The following is an 18,530-nucleotide window of genomic DNA, read 5'->3' as shown; positions in this document are numbered from 1 at the left end:
CACTAATAATGTTGGCCCAAACGGCATCATAACTTCAGTAAAGATGGCAGAAAACAAAGAACAGCTGCAGAAACGTAAGTTTGGTGTAACTGGGATGGTGCCAACACAAAGGACGCAATTCTGGGACCAGTAGGCAGGGCCTCGTACACATAGAAGCACAGATAATTTTACTTCTGTTTGGAGAAATATCATTCTTTTCTTTGACTACAGTCAGCCCTGGCACTGCCATTGGTACTGTTCCTTGCCCTCTTCACCTTGTGAGGAACGTGCTTGAGGACACTAGAGAATTTCCAACAAGCATTTTAGCTTATTGTCCCTTGCTGTAAAATGTTATCAGCGTACAAAATAAAAAGGGCACATGCAGATGTGGTGAAACAATTCATACAGAACATTATGTTCAGCTACATTAATTACTTTCACTCTTTTCCAATGTCAGCTCTTCATAAACAGACCTTGATTTCAGTTAATTTATTTAAAATTATTGGATTAATATTTCATGAGAACAAATTGCCACCTATGTGTTACTTAAGGTGATCTCTGCATTTATTTGCCAGTACTGCCATGTGATTGCCTTGTTTAGACACACAGAATTCCTTTTACCCCATCATTAGTTGGGTATAAAAGTAGAAAAATAAAGGTCCAATTATATTACTAGAGCTGTGTGTCTGAAGAAGACAGGGGAAGCAATTTGCAGAATTAGAACAAGCTAGGGAGCTGGGAATTCAGGAGTTTTTAAACTCCTTCATATCGGAACCCTTTAAGAAATGGGTTCTCAAACTTTGGATTGTGACCCCCAAGGGGGTCACGAGCAACTTAAAAGGGGGCCACAAAATTCCCAGGGGGTATGCATGGCGGCACAGGGTGGTGGATGGTAGCAGTGGCTGCCACATACGAGCTCCCCATCCCTCTCCCTCCCTGCTCCCCTGGTCACCATCTAGCACTCCAGATCACGGTATCACAAAGTTTGAGAACCCACATTTTAAGGCAAACTTTGCCTGATTTATCATTGCTAGATAAATAATGCTATTTTAATAATAGAGTCTCTTTAGTAAGAGTATTGTCAAGCAGTATTCCACTAGCAAATACATTTCATATAAAATATATGAAGGCATTTTCTTAATTTACTGTTTTCAAGTTTTCTCTTACTATAGGCGTTCACATGTGATAGTCTGAGAGGTGCACTTAGGAAAGCTGTAAAGGGAAATCCTGTAACACTATCAAAAGGTATCTGACGAGAATGTTAGCAAGTCTGGCCTTCATCTGCTCAGTGAAAGATTATTCCATTTAAAACTGATTTTATTGTTCACCAGGACATGCAATGAACAAAAGAAGGAAAAGACACAAAGGCACATTTAGTTCCCAAACATGAGAAAAGTCCTATCATGGGAACCATCAACATGGCAAAGATTCAGCTTCAGAACCTGGCCCTTCTGCTAGTGGCAGACCACATTGCTCCACTATCAAGAAACAACAGGAACTTTTGGACACCTTAAGATGGAAGAGCAAGAAATAATTGGTTTTCCTTTAACTGACAGTTCTGTATCATTATGAATTTAATATCAGGTATAGATGGTAAATGCATTTTCCATTTATATAAACACAACTTAACTTACATTAATGTGTGCAAAAAGAATTTAAGAATAGGACCAATGAAAATGTGGTTCTGAACTCTCAAATTTTAATGGAACGGAATAGCTTTCTCCACTGTTTGTCAAGATTTAACAACCAAAACTAAAGGTTTTATATAGAAAAGTTTCCTAATAATTCTCTTTGTGAGTTACAAATAAAAAATAATCTCACTTCCTTTCTCCAAGCCGTGTTGAATACAGTGACAAAAAACATAACAGGTAAATAAAAATAACTTAGAAAAAGCAGATACAGTTCTGGATAGACACACAAGGAGCAGATATTCAGAATAATAAGATGCAGTTTTAATCAGAAGCAACTCCATTTCCTCATGAGCAGATAATGTATCAAATAATCTTAAAGGCCTTATAGAATTAAATGTTGACCCTAATATCTTCATTAAAAATTCCAGAGTGTCAGGCAGTTGAAAATTATACTAAAAGTCCTGAGTGAAATTAGAGGACTCAGCAACACTTCAGCTGAAAGCTGTATTGAAAACTGGAGCCACTGAGATTTTTGAATTCTGTGTTTTGTGTTTGTAGTGTATAGTTGTTTTTCTGTTGAAATGCTGATCAAGTGCAGGCATTGTTGGTAGCTTGCTTAAATCTGACTGGCTGACAATTCTTGATTAGAATTTATGGAATTATTAACAAAATTTTTGTTCACTGAAATTTAGGTGAATATGCCACAAAAGTGTTGAGATATGATGTGGAATAACAGTTGTTGGCACTGCAGCTAAGACAATGGAAGCTTATTGAGTACTCCGTATATGGCATTGCTCTGTTGTGTTTTTTCATTGGAAGAAGATACAAAGATTAAATATAATTCAAATACTGACTTAGGTTGGGAATCCAAATGGTTTTGTCTGGTCATTGTAACAGTCTTCCAAATATTAGAAAAAGTAGGTTGCGTGTTGAAATTTTAATCCACCTCACAGTACTACATTTTTGAGTACTAAATATCAGGAAAATATTAGAAATCTTGTTCTAGTTCAAGGTACTGAAGACTTCAGTAACCTAATACCATACTCTTAAAGCTAGGATACACTACTGTTAGAGGTTCTGCAAATATACAGTGGATTACTATTATGTTCCTGATAAAATTATGGATTAAAAAACCTGTGTTCTTATTTTCTAGACAAGGGTCAGAAGAATTTGTTGTCTGGTTCTGTGGCTTATTTCTCTGGATTACTGAATCTCACAGCTGTTTATTCGCCTCTGTTTCCCTCCTCCCCTCCCTTCCTCTTTCTAAACACAATCAAAAGTTTAAATCACATGCACAGTTTATACCACTGAAAAGGAAAACATTTCAGAATAGCTGCTGCAGAAAATGGATTAAAAGTGCTTTCTGATGGATCTCTTGCACAACCCTATTGTAGGTCAAAACAGATTTGGCTTATTTTTGCTTCCTTTTTCATTTTTCATATAATGTTTGCAGATTGAAAACATATCTCTTCTGCATTACTAAGGCTGTGGACAGACTGGAATTGATTATTTAATATGAGTTATGTGGACTTCCCTGCTCAGACAATAGCATTTGTTTGGATTGGCACTTACTAACTTACTCATACGCCATGATACGCTGTTAAAGCAACTGATCTGTAATGTACATTATGACTAAGTTAGCTCGTAAGCTGTTTCATTGTGATATCTCCGGTACAGGAATTTTTGGCTTCTTTTCAACATTAAGTCATATTGTATAATTTTTCGATGACATAACCATACCAAGAGAAGATTGGCTGAAGGAGAGGGGGAAAAGTATTTCCTGAAGATCCTGGTCTTCCAGCATTAGAATTTACTATTTTAATTATGAAGACTGTAGAAAAACAGCACTATTTCTCAGGGAGAGAAGTTTCTTTATACAGTAGGGAGAATCCCAGGTATTTGACTATTCCATTCTACTGTCTATGTCAAAGATGCTTTAGCCTCCTCATTATTTATAACATTTAATTCATTTAGAACTGATTTTTTTTCTTTTAATATGCCTTTAATTAAGGGCAGAGATAACTAGCTGAGTGAATAATGTGCTTTGCTATTTGTACAGTATTGTAAATTCACACATCCCTGTAAAAAGGATGAAACAAGTAACTAACGACAGGCCTAAACACCCACAAATATCCCTTCTAAGGATTACACTGCTAGCAGGACATAAGCTAGCTGAGGTATGTCTTTGTGAGCTGTCATGACTGCAGCAGCTACAGTATAGACATACCCTGAGTAAACACAACTATCCATATTTTGGAAGTATCTCCATAAAATATCAGGGCAAACCTGATAGCTTAGTTGCTGTTATGAATGTAACAGCAAGAGCTTTTATGAATGGTTAGGACTCTGAGCTGACACTTCATAACAGAAACCACAGTGATTAAATTATAAAATTAGAAAAAGACCCAACTAATAGAAGGATTCTGAGAGAATTACAGGAGCCAGGCTACAAAGCTGGTGAGTAAATATCTTAATTTTACAAACAGAAATACCAAAGGCACATATTTCAAATGATTTGCTTCAAGTTACGGAGCAAGTCAATGGCTGATTTAAAATTAAATTATAAGGCTAAGTACACATAATCAAAAAGTCTGAGGCTGAATCAATTCAATCTTCTCAGGTTAGTCTAAGATGCATAGACTGAACCATTAAGCAAGTGAGCAGACATTCACTTTTGATTCTAGAAATTAAGCCGCATGTCTGCAGTGGCCCAGGCCAGAAGCTGAGGGGCACTAGAGCAGGCCTCCTTGCTCAGCTGGAGCAGACAGCTTCGGGCAAGGCTAGTGCACCCACCCTGCAAGGAGGGAGTCTGTGAGGGAGGTGCAAAGCATCTTGGGATGCCGGGGGACTGTGAGTTAACTTGAATCTGGAGGGGATCTGGGACAGAAGTTCAATAAATCGATTTAACCTAGATCAGTTAAGTCTGATACTACATCCATCCAGGTTTATCTTAAACCAGGTTTGGCCATTTTGAAAGTGGTTTATGTGCACTCAGCTTCTGTTGTGTTACTGATGTGAACCAGCCTCTGATCACTTATACTGGTTTCTGTGTAATTTCTGTCCCTAGGCTAAGAGTTCCTGGCTTCCCCCTCTAGTTCTAGCCATTAGACATGAGCTGTGCCATGTATGTTATATAAGGTTATGCAGCATATAAAATACATAGTGGTGATATAATGCATGTTGCCCAGATTTAATGCCAAGCTGGCTTGCTGAAAGCCATATGTAATTTTTCAAGCACATCCCTATAGTACAGGATATGGGTGAAAGCTGGCTAATGGCACTTAAAGGACTTGCTAAAAGCTTTTGTTAGTTTATCATAATACTGTATTCCTCAGGAGGAGGAAGCGAAGAGGAGACAATCACAGCAAAGGTAAAGCAGAGCAAAGGATGCCACCAAAGGTGGGGGTGGGAAAGTAAAGACAGGAACGGAGATGCTTTACTTTCCATCTTTCCTTCTATTCTACCTTCCTACTTCATGAAAGTTGTTTCTCCCTATCCCTGTCTCTCTCCCTGTGCAGCAAAGGGAAATAAGCTAGACTCCGGGAATCTAATTCTCAGCTAGTGATCAGTGTTGCTCCGCTGACTTCAGTGGAGCAACATCAGTGAATCGCAGCTGAGAATCTGGCTTTAGTCCCAGAATTTCTTGTGCAGATCATCATTTAAAACCTGCAGGCCAAACCCTACTCTCACATACAGTAATTCACCTCCAAGGAAGTGAATGGGGCTGCAGCCATATGACCAAAAGCAACATATGGATCTGGGATTTTACTTCTGCAAAGCCAAACTGAGGGCAGTGAAAATCAACAAGAAACACAGAAATCTACAGTGATTTGGGTATACTGAGAAACCCAAAGCAATAGGTATATATAATCTTTTACCTTGTAAAAGGTGTAGCTCTATGTAAATTAATTCCTTCCATAATTCAAATACACCTACACAAGGATGAGAACCCTGTAATACTGTCTTTGCATTTTAAATTATGAACCTTAATGCCTTTCAGATTTGTCTTGTTCTTGAACTATTACAATGAAAAACACACCACCAGAGTCCAGTTAATATTGATGCTAGTCCCAATTTGGAGTATTTCCACTCTACAATGGTTTACTCCACTGAATTATAAAAGGAAAAAACCTCTGTGACAAACATTTGACGGTGGGATCCTAATTACAGGCCACATTCTGCTTTGCTTATTTCTGCACTTAGTCCTATTAGCATCAGTAGGAACATCACATGGTTACTGAAGCTCTGTGGGGAACAACTGTCTTTGTTTGATATTTATATAGCACCCATAAAAGTGGGGAACTCCTAGACACTTTGGTATTACAATAATATTAAATAGTAATAATAATTATGAAGAGCAGAGGTTTTTACCACATATGGGCAGATATAAGTAAGAGAGATGATAGTTCCAGAAATCGTGTGTCATTTTTCCATAGAGGACAGAGATCCTGTTTTACAAGCTCAGGTATGACAGCCCTGGTCAATGAGCAATCTTGAAAGAACCTGTCCTTGTCCACCTCCATTTTATTATTGAAGGAAAGAGCTTCAGTAACACCCTTGAAGCCACTGGGTTTAAAGATAGCTTGGATGTTTTTTTAGATATTATTTTTCATTGATGTTATACCAGAGAAGATGGACTATATAAATTTTTCCTTTCATATGTCTTATAATTGCTCTCAGTTTTTTTCTTTATGAATTCCCAGGTGCTGGCTGGCTGCCCCGACACCACGTGATGGCGGCACCTGGCGTGGCCCAGGACCCCAGCGTGGCTCACGTTCTACAAGGCGCCCACCGCCAAGAAGATCGGCGACCTCCAGTGGACACGGGTGCACTGCATCCTGGCCACTGGCACCTTTGTGCGCTACCTGGACCCAGTGGCCTCGGCGGCCTACCCCTTCTGCCCAGGGGTGCTGGAAGAGGACATTTTCCACACCTTCCTTGACTGCCTCTGACTGCAGCAGCTCTTTGCTGCTTTCAGGGCACTGCTTCGGGCACTGGGCCGGGACTTCTCAGAGGAAACCTACATCTACTCCTTCCCGTACTGGGCGGCTGAGCGGGCCACAGTCAGCCTGGCCAACTTTCTGGTGGGCCAGACCAAGATGGCCACCCTGAAGAGCCGGTAGAACCGGCTCACCAGGACCGTCTCTCTCTTGAATTCGAGCATGCGGTCCTCTGGCGGACGGTGTCCACCTTTGAGGAACACCGGGCCGTCGACAGGGCACTGTGCCGAGTCGAGGCGGGACGCCTGCTTCTTGCCCTGTGACACCACCAGCACCTCAAGGTGCAGAGGCTCACCCACCAAGCTGAGACCTTGGGCTTATCCAGGTGGGCCACTCCCTGATGTCCTGAGGTCCCCCTGGGTGTCCCCCCTGGCAAGAACTGTATATATGTAAATACTTCTTTTGTTCTTTGTGTTTTTTTGTTTTTTTGTCTAAAGTGTGCGGGCAGGCCTTGAAGGCCATGAGCCCAGACCTTGTCCTTGAGGCCCAGATCCTTGGACCTAACTGTACATAATTTCTACTGCCCACCATTTGTCACCCTTCCCGGAATAAACGTCTCTTAAAAGTCAAAGTCTTTTTGAATTATTAGCACCAATGTACAGTATGGCCATTAAAAAAGCTACCACTGTTTTTCCACGGACAAGAGTTTCATATATATTGGGGCAATTCATTTGCATATCAACGGCTTTTTTCTTCAGCTAGGGACAGAAGTTACACATAAACTGGTATCAGTGATCAGAAACCAGTTCAAATTTGTAATACAACAGAAGTTCAGTGCACATAAATTGGTTTCAGCCATTTTGAAAGCAGTTTAAGATAAACCTGGATAGATTCAGTATCGGACTTAATTGATTTACGTTAAATCAGTTTATTGAAATTCTGTCCCAGGTCCCCTCCAGATTCCAGCTAACTCATAGTCTCCCAGCATCCCAGGATGCTTTGCACCTCCCCCGCAAGCCCCCCACCCCAAGCAGGGTGGGCGGGGTAGCCTTGGCCCACACTGTTTGCTCAAGCTAAGCAGGGAGATGTGCCCTAGCGCCCCACCCCCAGCTTGTGGCCTGGGCCACTGCAGGCATGTAGATGCATTTCCAGAATCAGACATTAATGTCTGTTCACTTATTGGTCCAATCTATGCAATTTAGACTAACCTGCAAAGATTGAATCAATTCAGCTTTAGGCTTTCTGACTGTCTGCGCTTAGCCTATATGTTCACATTTTTCTACTAGATTTTTTTAATGCATCCCAGCAAAGTGATATGAGATCTAGAGCCAGATCTATTGGCTATTGTAAACTGGCATAGTTCCATTAAAGAAAACTGACTTACATCCACTAAAAATCTGCTTACTGTTTTCATTTAACATGCAAGAAATGAATATACTGAAAATACCATAAGCAGAACAAAATATCATATTCAGTTCCCAGAAGTAGTTTTCTGCAGCTTTAAAAAAGCCAGCAAAAACAAAAAAGTAGATCCCTAGATAAAGATATTTAACTTTGTCCAAATTTTATATTACAGTCTTTGGCTTTTCTGATGGTTGTGAAGAATCTGAATTCATGGCCTAAAATAAGCTATTGTAGTCTTCAAAGGCTGAAAACTCTATGGGCTACTGTCCTTACTCAGGCAAAGCTTCCATTGAAACAAGATGCAGGCTTTGTGCTTTCAGGAATGCAATTGTTACAGCTATGTTAGAATCATGATTGCTGAATACTGTAATATAATTATATCAGAGGAGGTTCATGCTATACTCTTCCCACTTTTACTGTCAGCAAAGATTTCCAAATCCATTTTTGGTGTGTCATCGTCTTCTTGTGACAGGAAATATGACTGTAGCATTGGTAGGTTTCTAATTATCTTCTCAGTTGTTGCAAATAATGATAGCCTTCTTGTTAGTACATGTCTTGGATGAGACTCATGGTTTGTACCACTGCAATCAAGCAGATTCTTTAATTTCCTGTGTTCCTGTGGTCTGAACCAGAAAAAAAGACTAAATAGTCTCAGCCACTCCTTGCTCCCACTGTGTATGCACCTGTAAGTAAATAAAAGAATAGTTTTAATTAAACACATAACCACACACGCAAAGAATTACAGTTCCCAAGGACTTTACTGAAAATTGGGTAGTTTATTCCTATGTAGATTTCTAAGAAGTTTGTAAAAAAGAGTACATATGATAGTCCTTTTTCTACAGTGGCTCAACTATTCCACCTTCAAGACATTAGCCACAGCAGTTTAGGGTAAAAAAATATGAAATGATAGTGATCGAATGCCCAGTCCTTTGATTCTGACTCATCTTAGTTCCAATTATTGCATTTCCAAGGGAATAATTAGATAATTAGTAAAGCAGAGTAACCACTAGGCAAGATTGCCTCTCAAAGGATGGGCAGGATCTATAAAATTTTGAAAAAAATAAATATTAATTGGACACAATGGGCAAAAAGGATTAATTCAAGGCAAAAATCCATTGATGTCATTGGGAATTTGTCCCATTAAAAATAAGGTCTATGCAGCATTAACTTCAGAAAATCTAGTATCCATGTGCTTTCACATATCAACTGATCAGAAATGAGGATGAAAAAGAGTTTTTCTTTTCTAGAATTGCACAAGTACGTGCATTAAAAAGTGTTTTAATGCCTTCCTCCCAAACATCCAGAGCTGACTAATGTCAAAGACTTGATGTTTGATTAGGTGGAATGTTGATCTGTTCCAGCATTACATTTCCTGTGTTTACTCCCCACCCCTGAGACCAGGAAGAAAAAAATATTAGACATTTAAAACTCTTTTTGCTAAATAGACAAGTTAACTGGCAGTGAAAAAGGAAGCTGGTTATTCAAGCAACTCTAAAGCCTTGTCTACACATGGTTTTTGTGCTATTATAACTCTATCCCCAGCGGGGGATGCAATTCTTCAGATAAAAGCATGTTCGTATTATGATAAATCATTTTTTGGAAATTTACAGAAATACAATATACAGATAGACAATTAGACATGTCTCCATTGTACTGTTACACCTGCATCTATACTAAGAGTTTGCACTGATTCTGTGACGGTCTTTAAACTGATAAAGTGAAATCCTGGCCAAAAACTGTGTAGAGCAGCAAGGTCAAGTAAAAAGCAGAAGTGGGTGCAGCAAGGACATACATTCACCTGTCTGAAGTACCCAACATTCATAGACCTTGTAGCTCACACTCAAGGGAATGTAGTTGGAGCACATTTTCAGCTGCTGCTTGTTCCTCCAAAAGACAAGGTGGCTTTCTGATAGTCATGGGCTCATTATGTAAAAATGAGTTGTGAAGAGAGGAACAGCCAAACTGGTATTTATAGCTAAGGGGTCAATAACGAAATGAAATGTTTTTAAAAGAGGCCCCGCCCCCCCCGCTCCCCCCAAACCTCCCGGAGTTTGAACAGTGGCTCAGCTTGACAGCTGCCATACTAGGCTGATTGTTTTTCCTTTCACATTACATTAGAAATTAAAGGAAGACATAAAATATCCCATTTTCTAAATAGAAGCTATGCATCCAAACAACTACAGAATTTCCAGTAAAGGTGACATCAGTATATTACAGTGATTCTCAAACAGGGTTATCTTTTCAAAGGTGTCACATGATGCCACACAATGTTATCACTGTTAGGTGTATAAACCTGATTCACAAGATAAACCCTGAGCTTTCAAATAGGAATCCATAGCATTATAAACATTTTAACAAGGGATGCCTTGAGTCTGAAAAGGTTGAGAACCACTGGTATATTAAAATATAAGAAGCACAGAAACGTCTATGTATTATAAGAATAATTTTTGCCACTCTGATCTAGTCGGTTGGGAATGGCCTTAAGAGTCACCCTTGCACTGATATTAGTTTGCTCAATTATACTGAGAAAGCTGCTTACCCTTTTTGTGTCTCAGTTATCCCATCAGTGAAATAGGGATGAAGTGCATCCAATCTTGCAAAACTCATGAGACCTGCAGATGCAAAACAGCAGTAAATGTGAATTACTAGTAACATAAGCAAAATGAAGACAAACTACATCAGTCATATATCATGTGATCTCAGCATGTGGCTAGAGCTGATTTTTCTATAGCTCTGTTTGTTTATTCAGTAGACTGTGGTACTTGCTAAATTAAGAAAGCATTGCAGTCTGATATGCCTAATACACATAATAAAAAACTGTAGCTGCTTACTAGATCTGCCAAAAAACCTCTAAAGCGGCCATTTAAATTTCCTGTATTTGGAAAACACTTTAATTATTTATCATCACCACTACCATTGTTTTTATTTAGTCAAATCCCAAAGTCCTTACTCAGCTCTTACTTAGAAAATTTCCTACTGGAAAGCATGTAGGTAGACAAGGTTCTTTGGGTAAATCTGAGACCTTTTATTAGACCAACTAGAAGTTGGTCTAATATAAGATCTCAGATTTACCCAAAGAACCTTGTCTGCCTATGTCCTTAGACCAACACAGCTACAACTTACACCCCTATTGGAAAGAATAGCATTTTTGTCTGAGTAAGAACCTCAGGAATTGGCCAATTAAGTTACTGATTACTAGTTAATTAGTATTATCATCACAAAATTAATTTTCAGCCCCTAAACTCTGGCTAGATAAAGTACATCAAGGCAATGAATCTTTAGATAACTTGCAGTGCACTTATTAGTGTGTTATCCAGGTACAAATTGTATTGGTGCCTGGTTGTATTTGCATGTGAACCTGTAAAACTGTATTCCCCTGAAACCAGTGGGACCATATTAACAAATAAGGCTTTTCACCTGAGTGACAGTTTCAGGACTAGTCCCATAGGAAACAAGCGTACTTCAGCTACAGAGCTTTAGAAGGCAGCAGATATAGAAAATCTAATCCCTGGGGTCAGGGTGCTTGGTTCCAAATATGCAACCAGCAGGAGTCACAGAGAGACTCTTGCAATGGAACATGACCTAAATGTGGTCCGATTAAGCTAAAATGCAATATTTCACTGTCCAGGGATACCTATTCACCAGCTGCCATGAGGGTTTTTGCTTGGAAGCATAGATTAAGAATATTTCTACCTACTACAGCTGATTTAATGGGCCAAAGAAGTATGTTGTATGTGCTTCCTGTCTGCTAGGCAGGGCTGGATTTACCCTTTAGTAGGGCCTAGGCAAACAAACTCGTGGGCCCCTGGCCGGTCAAGAACCCCATCCTCAAGTGGACTGGGACCGACAGCCAGTGCAGGGTATGGATCAAACGCTTTAACGGGTCAGATTCTGTGGTGCATGTGGAGGCTCAAAAGGCACAGCCTCAGAAGTAGGCAGTAAAGCATTAAGCCTATGTCATGCCTCCTGCATTCTGACCTGACCTGGGGCAAACAAGTTAAAGCAGTAACCAGCTGCCTAACTGGAACTGCCAGAGCCTGCCCTGGGCTGCCTATGGTTGCACTGCAGCCCAGAATCCCCGTAATGCTCAGTGTACACACCAACTTCTTCCTGTCCCAAGCCCTGCTCCTAACAACTTCCTACCCCAGAACCTTTGCTTATGGTGACTCTGCGCTGTACTATCTTCAGAGAAATTCTCCCCCAGCCCACTACAGCACTTCAGCAGCTTGTATGTGCTGCAGAGTAGCACAAAACAGCAGCAGCTGAGAACAGACTTTCTCTCTTTCAGGAAGTGGCCTGTGCCCCAACCATCCCTTCTGCATAGCCACCAAAGTTGAGTTCTCCTAGGTAGACTATGTTGCAGCAGGTTGGTCTACTGATAACAAAGGTGGGAACAGTCACAGCAGGGTCTTTAGCTGAGATGAAATGGCATCATTTGTTCATGAAAACATTTAGTAACTCCCATCCTTTGATGTAACTCACAACACATCTAAGTGTTCGCTTAACAGGCAGGGTCATTGTTTACAGATATTACAGTGTGTTGGATAAAACTGTACATCCAACACTGCTTCATTTTGCTTAGGAAATTGTAACTATAGTTCCATTTCTTAGATATTTGCCTCTTTGTGAAGTGCCTGATGTGTACTTGTTCCCTAGACTTGATCATATTTTGCATTTGACTGGCGATGCTTTGTATTTTAAATTCTATTGGTGAATTGACAATACTGAAGCAAACCTAGGGCATGTTGTTTTCATCCTTGAAGCTGTCAGGCTTAGAAGAGGAACAACAAGAAAACAAACCAAATGAAAAGAAGGGATCAAGCATTTATGTGGATAACAAGAATGTTGAGAATTATAGTAGTAACAACCATAAAAAAGAGTTTGGTGCGGGATCTAGTGCTTCAGAGTATAAATTAACAAACGTGGGTCAGGAAAAAGCACTTCCTGTGTGCAGGCTACTCTGAACTGCTTTCTGCTGGGTTTTTCCTCCGGTGTAGCTAGGAACGAGCCCAGTTAGAGAGAGTATACCAGGTCAGATCTGCTGTAATCTCTAATGGCAATCCTGTCTTCCCAGACAGGCAGACACCGTACAACTCTGCACGTCTTCATTTTGTCACTGTTAAGGCTTGCCTTCACTGCTAAAAACATGTTTGTTTTATATTTTGTTTTTTTGCCTTGAGGTGAATGATTACAAGGTAAAAAATACAGACCAGACATTTTAGTTCTACCATGAGGGATGTACCTTGATTTTAGTGAACTTTGAGGAGCATGATAAAATTTTTGCTCACTCTAGCTCTTTTGTTCCAAAGGAAGTGCTCAGTCTTGGTCCTTGCTTAGAGACAAGCAATTGTGCCATTTTACATGGTGGTTTTGTAATGTGGAGAAACTGGCATCAGGATGAGATCACACTCATTCTGTCTTCTGACCTGAAGGAATGTGAACTCTTTGACCTCATAAATATGCATAAATTGGCAGATATTATATTAGTTAAATTACTTTGCAATAATACATTCCATTTAGCACTTACATTGTATCATGCTTTTCATTCACTGAGCTTAGTGTAATGCACCAAAGTGAGCTAAATAATTACCAAATGATGAAACAGTAATGTATTTAAACTACCTTTCTGTCCTCTTGCACAAAAGTAGATCTTCACATTATTTGGCTAGTTGCAACTCCTCTACAGGAACTGGCAGTAAATGGTATCATAGAATCATAAGAAACATAGAAATTAAGGGCTGGAAGGGACCTCTGCTCTGGGCAGGAATACTGCTAAAATCAAATGATCCCAGCAAGGTGTTTGTCCAGTCTCCTCTTGAAGACTTCCAAGGTTGGGACTGCACCACCTGCTTGGGAAGTTTATTCCAGATTCTGGTCACCCTTACCATACAGAAGTTCTTCCTTGCATCCAACCTGAAACCATCCTTTAACAGTTTATGGCCATTGCTCCTTGTCCTCCCTTAGGGTGCCCTAGTGAACAGTTTTTTTTCCCAGCTCCTGATATTCACCCCTTACATACTTACAGATGGCCACAAAGTCCCTCAGTCTTCTCTTCCCCAGGCTGAGCAATCCCAGATCCCTTAGTCTTTCCTCGTAAGGTTTGTCCTCCAGGCCCTTAATCATTCTTGTGACCCTTCTCTGGACCCGTTCAAGATTCTCCATGTCTGAAAAATGGTAGTGCTGCATTAAGAACAAGAGAGAGATGATCTTGGGGTATACCAAGGGAAGGGTATTGAGGGCCCCAGAATCTACAGGGAATGATGGCTTCCAGCCTCATGGATCCAGCTAATGTAGGAAAGTCACCTGAATCTCTGAGACAGATCTCATCCTGCATGTATAGCTGTTGTCCTTATGGCTCTAATGGAGTTCCCCTCTCCTGATGCACCATAATTCCAAATGAACCACGTATAAATTGGTAAATTGACAGCTGTGTACCAATCACAGAGAAGCCAACTCCCAGAGTGATTTAGTCTGCTCTAAGCAACATTCATTCTTGATGTTATTTCCATGCAGGAATCCAGGTCTGCTTTGCCTTCTCCTACCTTAGCTCCACCCCACAAAATCTGGCTCCAAAAGGCTTCTGTGATATTGTAGGGGAATCAGGGGCACAGGTGGTGGGGGGTGGGGGGTTCACAAAGCAGCATTCCCTCCTTCAGCATGGATAATGGAGAATCCACTTGTAGAAGATCTCACTCATGCATGTCCAATATGAGGAAGGAGCGGGTGCTCACACTCATTAAGTGGTGCAATACACAAAGGAACTAAAGGCCTTGGTACTAATCTACCATACTATAGCCTGAAACATTGCTACTAAATGGGCTGGAACCTAATGCAGCACAAAGTAGACCTGATCTGTCTTGAGACACCTGGTGCTAAATCTTCCTGTGTAGGGAACCTTCTGTCAGCAGAAAGTCTGGCAAGGATGTCTGTATCATCAGCAGCACACTCTTGCCCAGTGTAGGAATACAGAAATACAGAAGGTACGTTGTAGTGTTCCAGGGACAGAGTAGGGACTGGGGGGCAGTAGGATAGAGCAGTGTTTCTTTCCACATCTTCCACCATTAATGTAACGCCACTGTGAGTTAGGCTTGCTTTTCTGCACCTCTAACTTGTGCCAGGTTTGGGTGACTCAGAACCAGGGAACTGAACAGACCCCTGACAGACCCCAGTCTCTACTGTGCAACAGCTATGCTTGAGTGGGCTGGAAAATCTGTCCCAGTATGCCTTATGGAAGCTTAGTTTCAACTGAAGGAAAAAAAACCCACTCATCAGGGTCATTGCAACAATATCTTAACCTGATTTTTCTTTAAATAATACATTTCCTTTCTCTGGTGGGTTTGGATGCAAACTCTGCAAGCAAACAAATGACCGTAAGTATGGTACATGCACCATCATGTTTAAATGGTAGTCATTTGTTAGTGTTACTCCAGCCATACTGAACATAATTATTTTATACCATTTTCAGGATACAGCTGCATTGTGAAGAATGGAGGAGTTCTTTCTAGTAGAGCAACAAAGCTAATATTCTTTAAGGATCAATCTAGGGGCCAGTCCACCCATCTTGTACCCACTAATTTCAGAAGTATAGGGGTCTGACCTATTAAAACATGAATATTTCTACATCTCAGAAACATCCTCAAAGAGAATAATACAAAAAGCAGCTTGGGAAAATGTTGGTATATTATGGATAAATATATTTTATCATCCTAAATCAATATCTCATCCTAAGCCATTTTATTTTGCAGGTATCTTTAAAGCACTTGCAAAATACATGGAGAATATAATAAGTACAATTTATTAGACTGGCCTTAGTGCATACCACAAACAAAATACATGTATTTACAGGATATGTTTGTGCTGTGTTATAAATAATTTAGTTTTTCATTTGATCTCAGAAGCTTTAATAGGCTTCATGGTCCGAATCTGTAATAGTCAGCAGCTGTAATGTGAGAAAAAAATATGTTCTAGTTGTGTATTTGACACTTTAAGTGCCTATGGGCTGACATTCATTATTGGCACAAGTAAAGTTAGCTTCCAAGCTACCAGGGAAATCACTAAAGATAATACAGATTGAGGAAATTCTAACATGTCAAATAAGAAAAATATGAGCATTTTCTAGGTATACTCTGAGGTGTGTCTGATATTTCACTTTTTGTAACATGCATTTCTAAGGGAGATGCCAATATACTATATATAAAATACATACATATTTGAGCATTACATGCAAAAACAGTATTGCTCCTTTAAAAATGAATAGCAAGGGTCATTATCCCACATCCCATCTTCACAGGAGGAATGTTACTGACTCCTGTAAGGGTACTTGGGGAAGCAGAAGTTTGTGGAATCAGGTCCAAGTTTGGTTTACTTCTTATAGCAGAGCTCCTTGGGGAACAAGCAAGCAAAGAGGCTCTTTATTCCTTCAGAATGTGTGGCTTTATCCTCTGTAACCTTTACTAGGGTGGGGATTCGTATACCTGACTACTCCTAGGGGAGTGCCTGCACAGCTGTTAGCTGGCTCACACTGCCCTAGGCAGCTACCCAAAGAGTAAGAGCAAACCAAGAAGTTTCTAGACTTCTACTGTAATTACTCTGACTCCACAAAGAATGTGAAAGGTTATTACCCTAGGAAATACTGGTATATGTACAGCTCCTCTTTCTTAAATGAGCTTGAGGGAAGTCTAGACCTGTTCACACTGAAGTTATTTTGAAGGCATAAAACAAAGTTAGCTAAGGAACATGACAAAAAAAAGTGACCAAAACTGACTAATTGTTTCTATCCAGTTGTCTCAATCCAGTGGATTTAATGAGAACAGAGAAATTACAGATCAGCTCCTACTGCTGTCCCATGTAGATCCTCTCAAGATAATACATATGAAAAATGTACATATTTAGTCACCTGCATACAAACAGAAATCCATTGCGCTTTGCACACACAAGTCATGTCTAAATTACAATAGTCGTCAAGAAAATGAGATAAGTGCAATATAAAATATAGTCTATTCACTACATTTAGCATAAAGAATCATGTTAACACCAAGCAATAACTAACAATCAAATAGGTTGTGCTGAAAAGAATGAAGAAATCAGGTTTATCATTGCAAGTCAAAGATTCACATCTGCAAGTTCTTGAGGATCTAAAAAAAATGATAATTAAAATTAACCGAAGTTCAATCCACTTTTAAACTAACCAAGATTTTGTTTAAATGGCACCACCAACCCTAGAACAGATCCTAAGCTCCTGTTTTTGAATGGTAGAGACACTTCCTTCAATCACACATTAAACCAGATCTTACTATGTCTTGCGGGCAGCATTAGAATCCAATCTCCAGCTGATGCACATCAGCTCATTTCCTCATGAAAGCAAGTTTTATACTGCTGCTAAAGGTATGGGTTTTCAATTCAGCTGTCCTTTAATAGGAAAACAGCATGTACAAGACAGGGCTTTAATATTAGAACTAATTGATAGCTAACAATTGAATTAGCATGTCTATTTTCTTGCTATGGGCCAAGTAATGCATAACAAAACCTGTTAAACAGCATAATCTTTTTGAGCCCTTAGCACTTACTAAACCATCTATCACAACAATTTTTTTTATATTTATTTCAAGGGCCAAATCAGCTCCGAATTCTATTAGGCAAAGCCCAATAGTCAAGTTCCAAATTGCAACTGAGCAGAACTCAATCATTTAAGTCTGTGTGTGTGGCTGTACTAATGGTCAAGTATCCTTCTTCCAGATGCGTAAGTCTTGGGCTTCAGATATTCCCCAGATCCGTGGCAGGTATCCCATGTGCAAGTCCAGTGACCTTGGGATTCATATTCCCCTTAGTCATGCATGTTTGCGTCTAATCAAAAGGCTGAGAAGCTAGCCATGGGGGAACTGTGAATGTAGTCCCCTGTTACCAAAGAATTGTGCCGTCAAGTTTCCTGCACTCAGAAAAACTCACAGGGGTCAGCCTGCCTGGAGTATAATTCTCTCTCCCTGGGAGAACCACCTTGGTGATCATGGCATCTATCTCCCTAACTTCTTGATCATGGTATCTCCCCTGCCAGTTAAGTAATTGCTACCACCACAAATGCTGCAGAGTATTCAAACCCAGGGAAGTACGCTGAGCTTGGCTTTTACAGGACTTCGAGCTTTACTCATAACAAGGAAATTTCATTTTACAGTGAGACAAACTAGCTAATGCCCACCTTTGGCAGGGGAGGAATATGGGCTGACCTTGCCTGGTTTATGTTACAATAATATGAAAGGGCCTTTTTCTCCACTAGGCTTGTACAGTAGGACAGCTACCGCACATTAATTATACCATAGGAAAAGTACAGTTTTTATTTAGCCATGAAAATAAAGCCAGAAATCAGCAGAAACGTATTCCTTATACATTATATTTAGACCTCACTGTTTCTCTCTACATGAACAACCCAACTGCATCTTGTACAGACCCACTTCCCTTCTTCTACATGTAGTGCTGAGATCCAGAGTCCCGCTGCCTGCCCCTCTTCCCGTCCCTCTTCCCAGGACAAACTTCATTCTCTCGTGCATGAGAATGGTGTAGCTGCACAAGGCTCTTGAGGATA

The 18,530-nt window shown here is 40.1% G+C and overlaps 1 protein-coding gene across 6 annotated transcripts in view; it reads right to left on the bottom strand.

Annotated features, from left to right (window-relative positions):
- Positions 1 to 1,284: 1,284 nt before the first annotated feature.
- The window catches only part of LOC149862972 (uncharacterized), a 184,043-nt gene continuing 166,797 nt past the window's right edge, over positions 1,285 to 18,530 (bottom strand). For 4 of the 6 annotated variants that reach the window (XM_090051572.1, XM_090051574.1, XM_090051575.1 and 1 more), the window contains 3 exons: positions 13,978 to 14,134; positions 10,494 to 10,566; positions 1,285 to 8,637 (listed from right to left, as the gene is read on the bottom strand). In XM_090051572.1, coding sequence (XP_089907698.1) covers positions 8,346 to 8,637; positions 10,494 to 10,566; positions 13,978 to 14,134 — 522 coding nt within the window. In that variant the 3' untranslated portion in view covers positions 1,285 to 8,345. The remainder of the gene's footprint in view (positions 8,638 to 10,493; positions 10,567 to 13,977; positions 14,135 to 18,530) is intronic. The other 2 variants (XM_090051571.1, XM_090051569.1) reach the window with 1 other exon arrangement.

This window comes from Crocodylus siamensis, chromosome 6, assembly GCF_052110815.1.
Source record: "Crocodylus siamensis isolate JL-2025a chromosome 6, ASM5211081v1, whole genome shotgun sequence".
Classification (NCBI taxonomy): Eukaryota; Metazoa; Chordata; order Crocodylia; family Crocodylidae; genus Crocodylus; species Crocodylus siamensis.
This window is presented reverse-complemented; position numbering and strand designations above follow the sequence as displayed.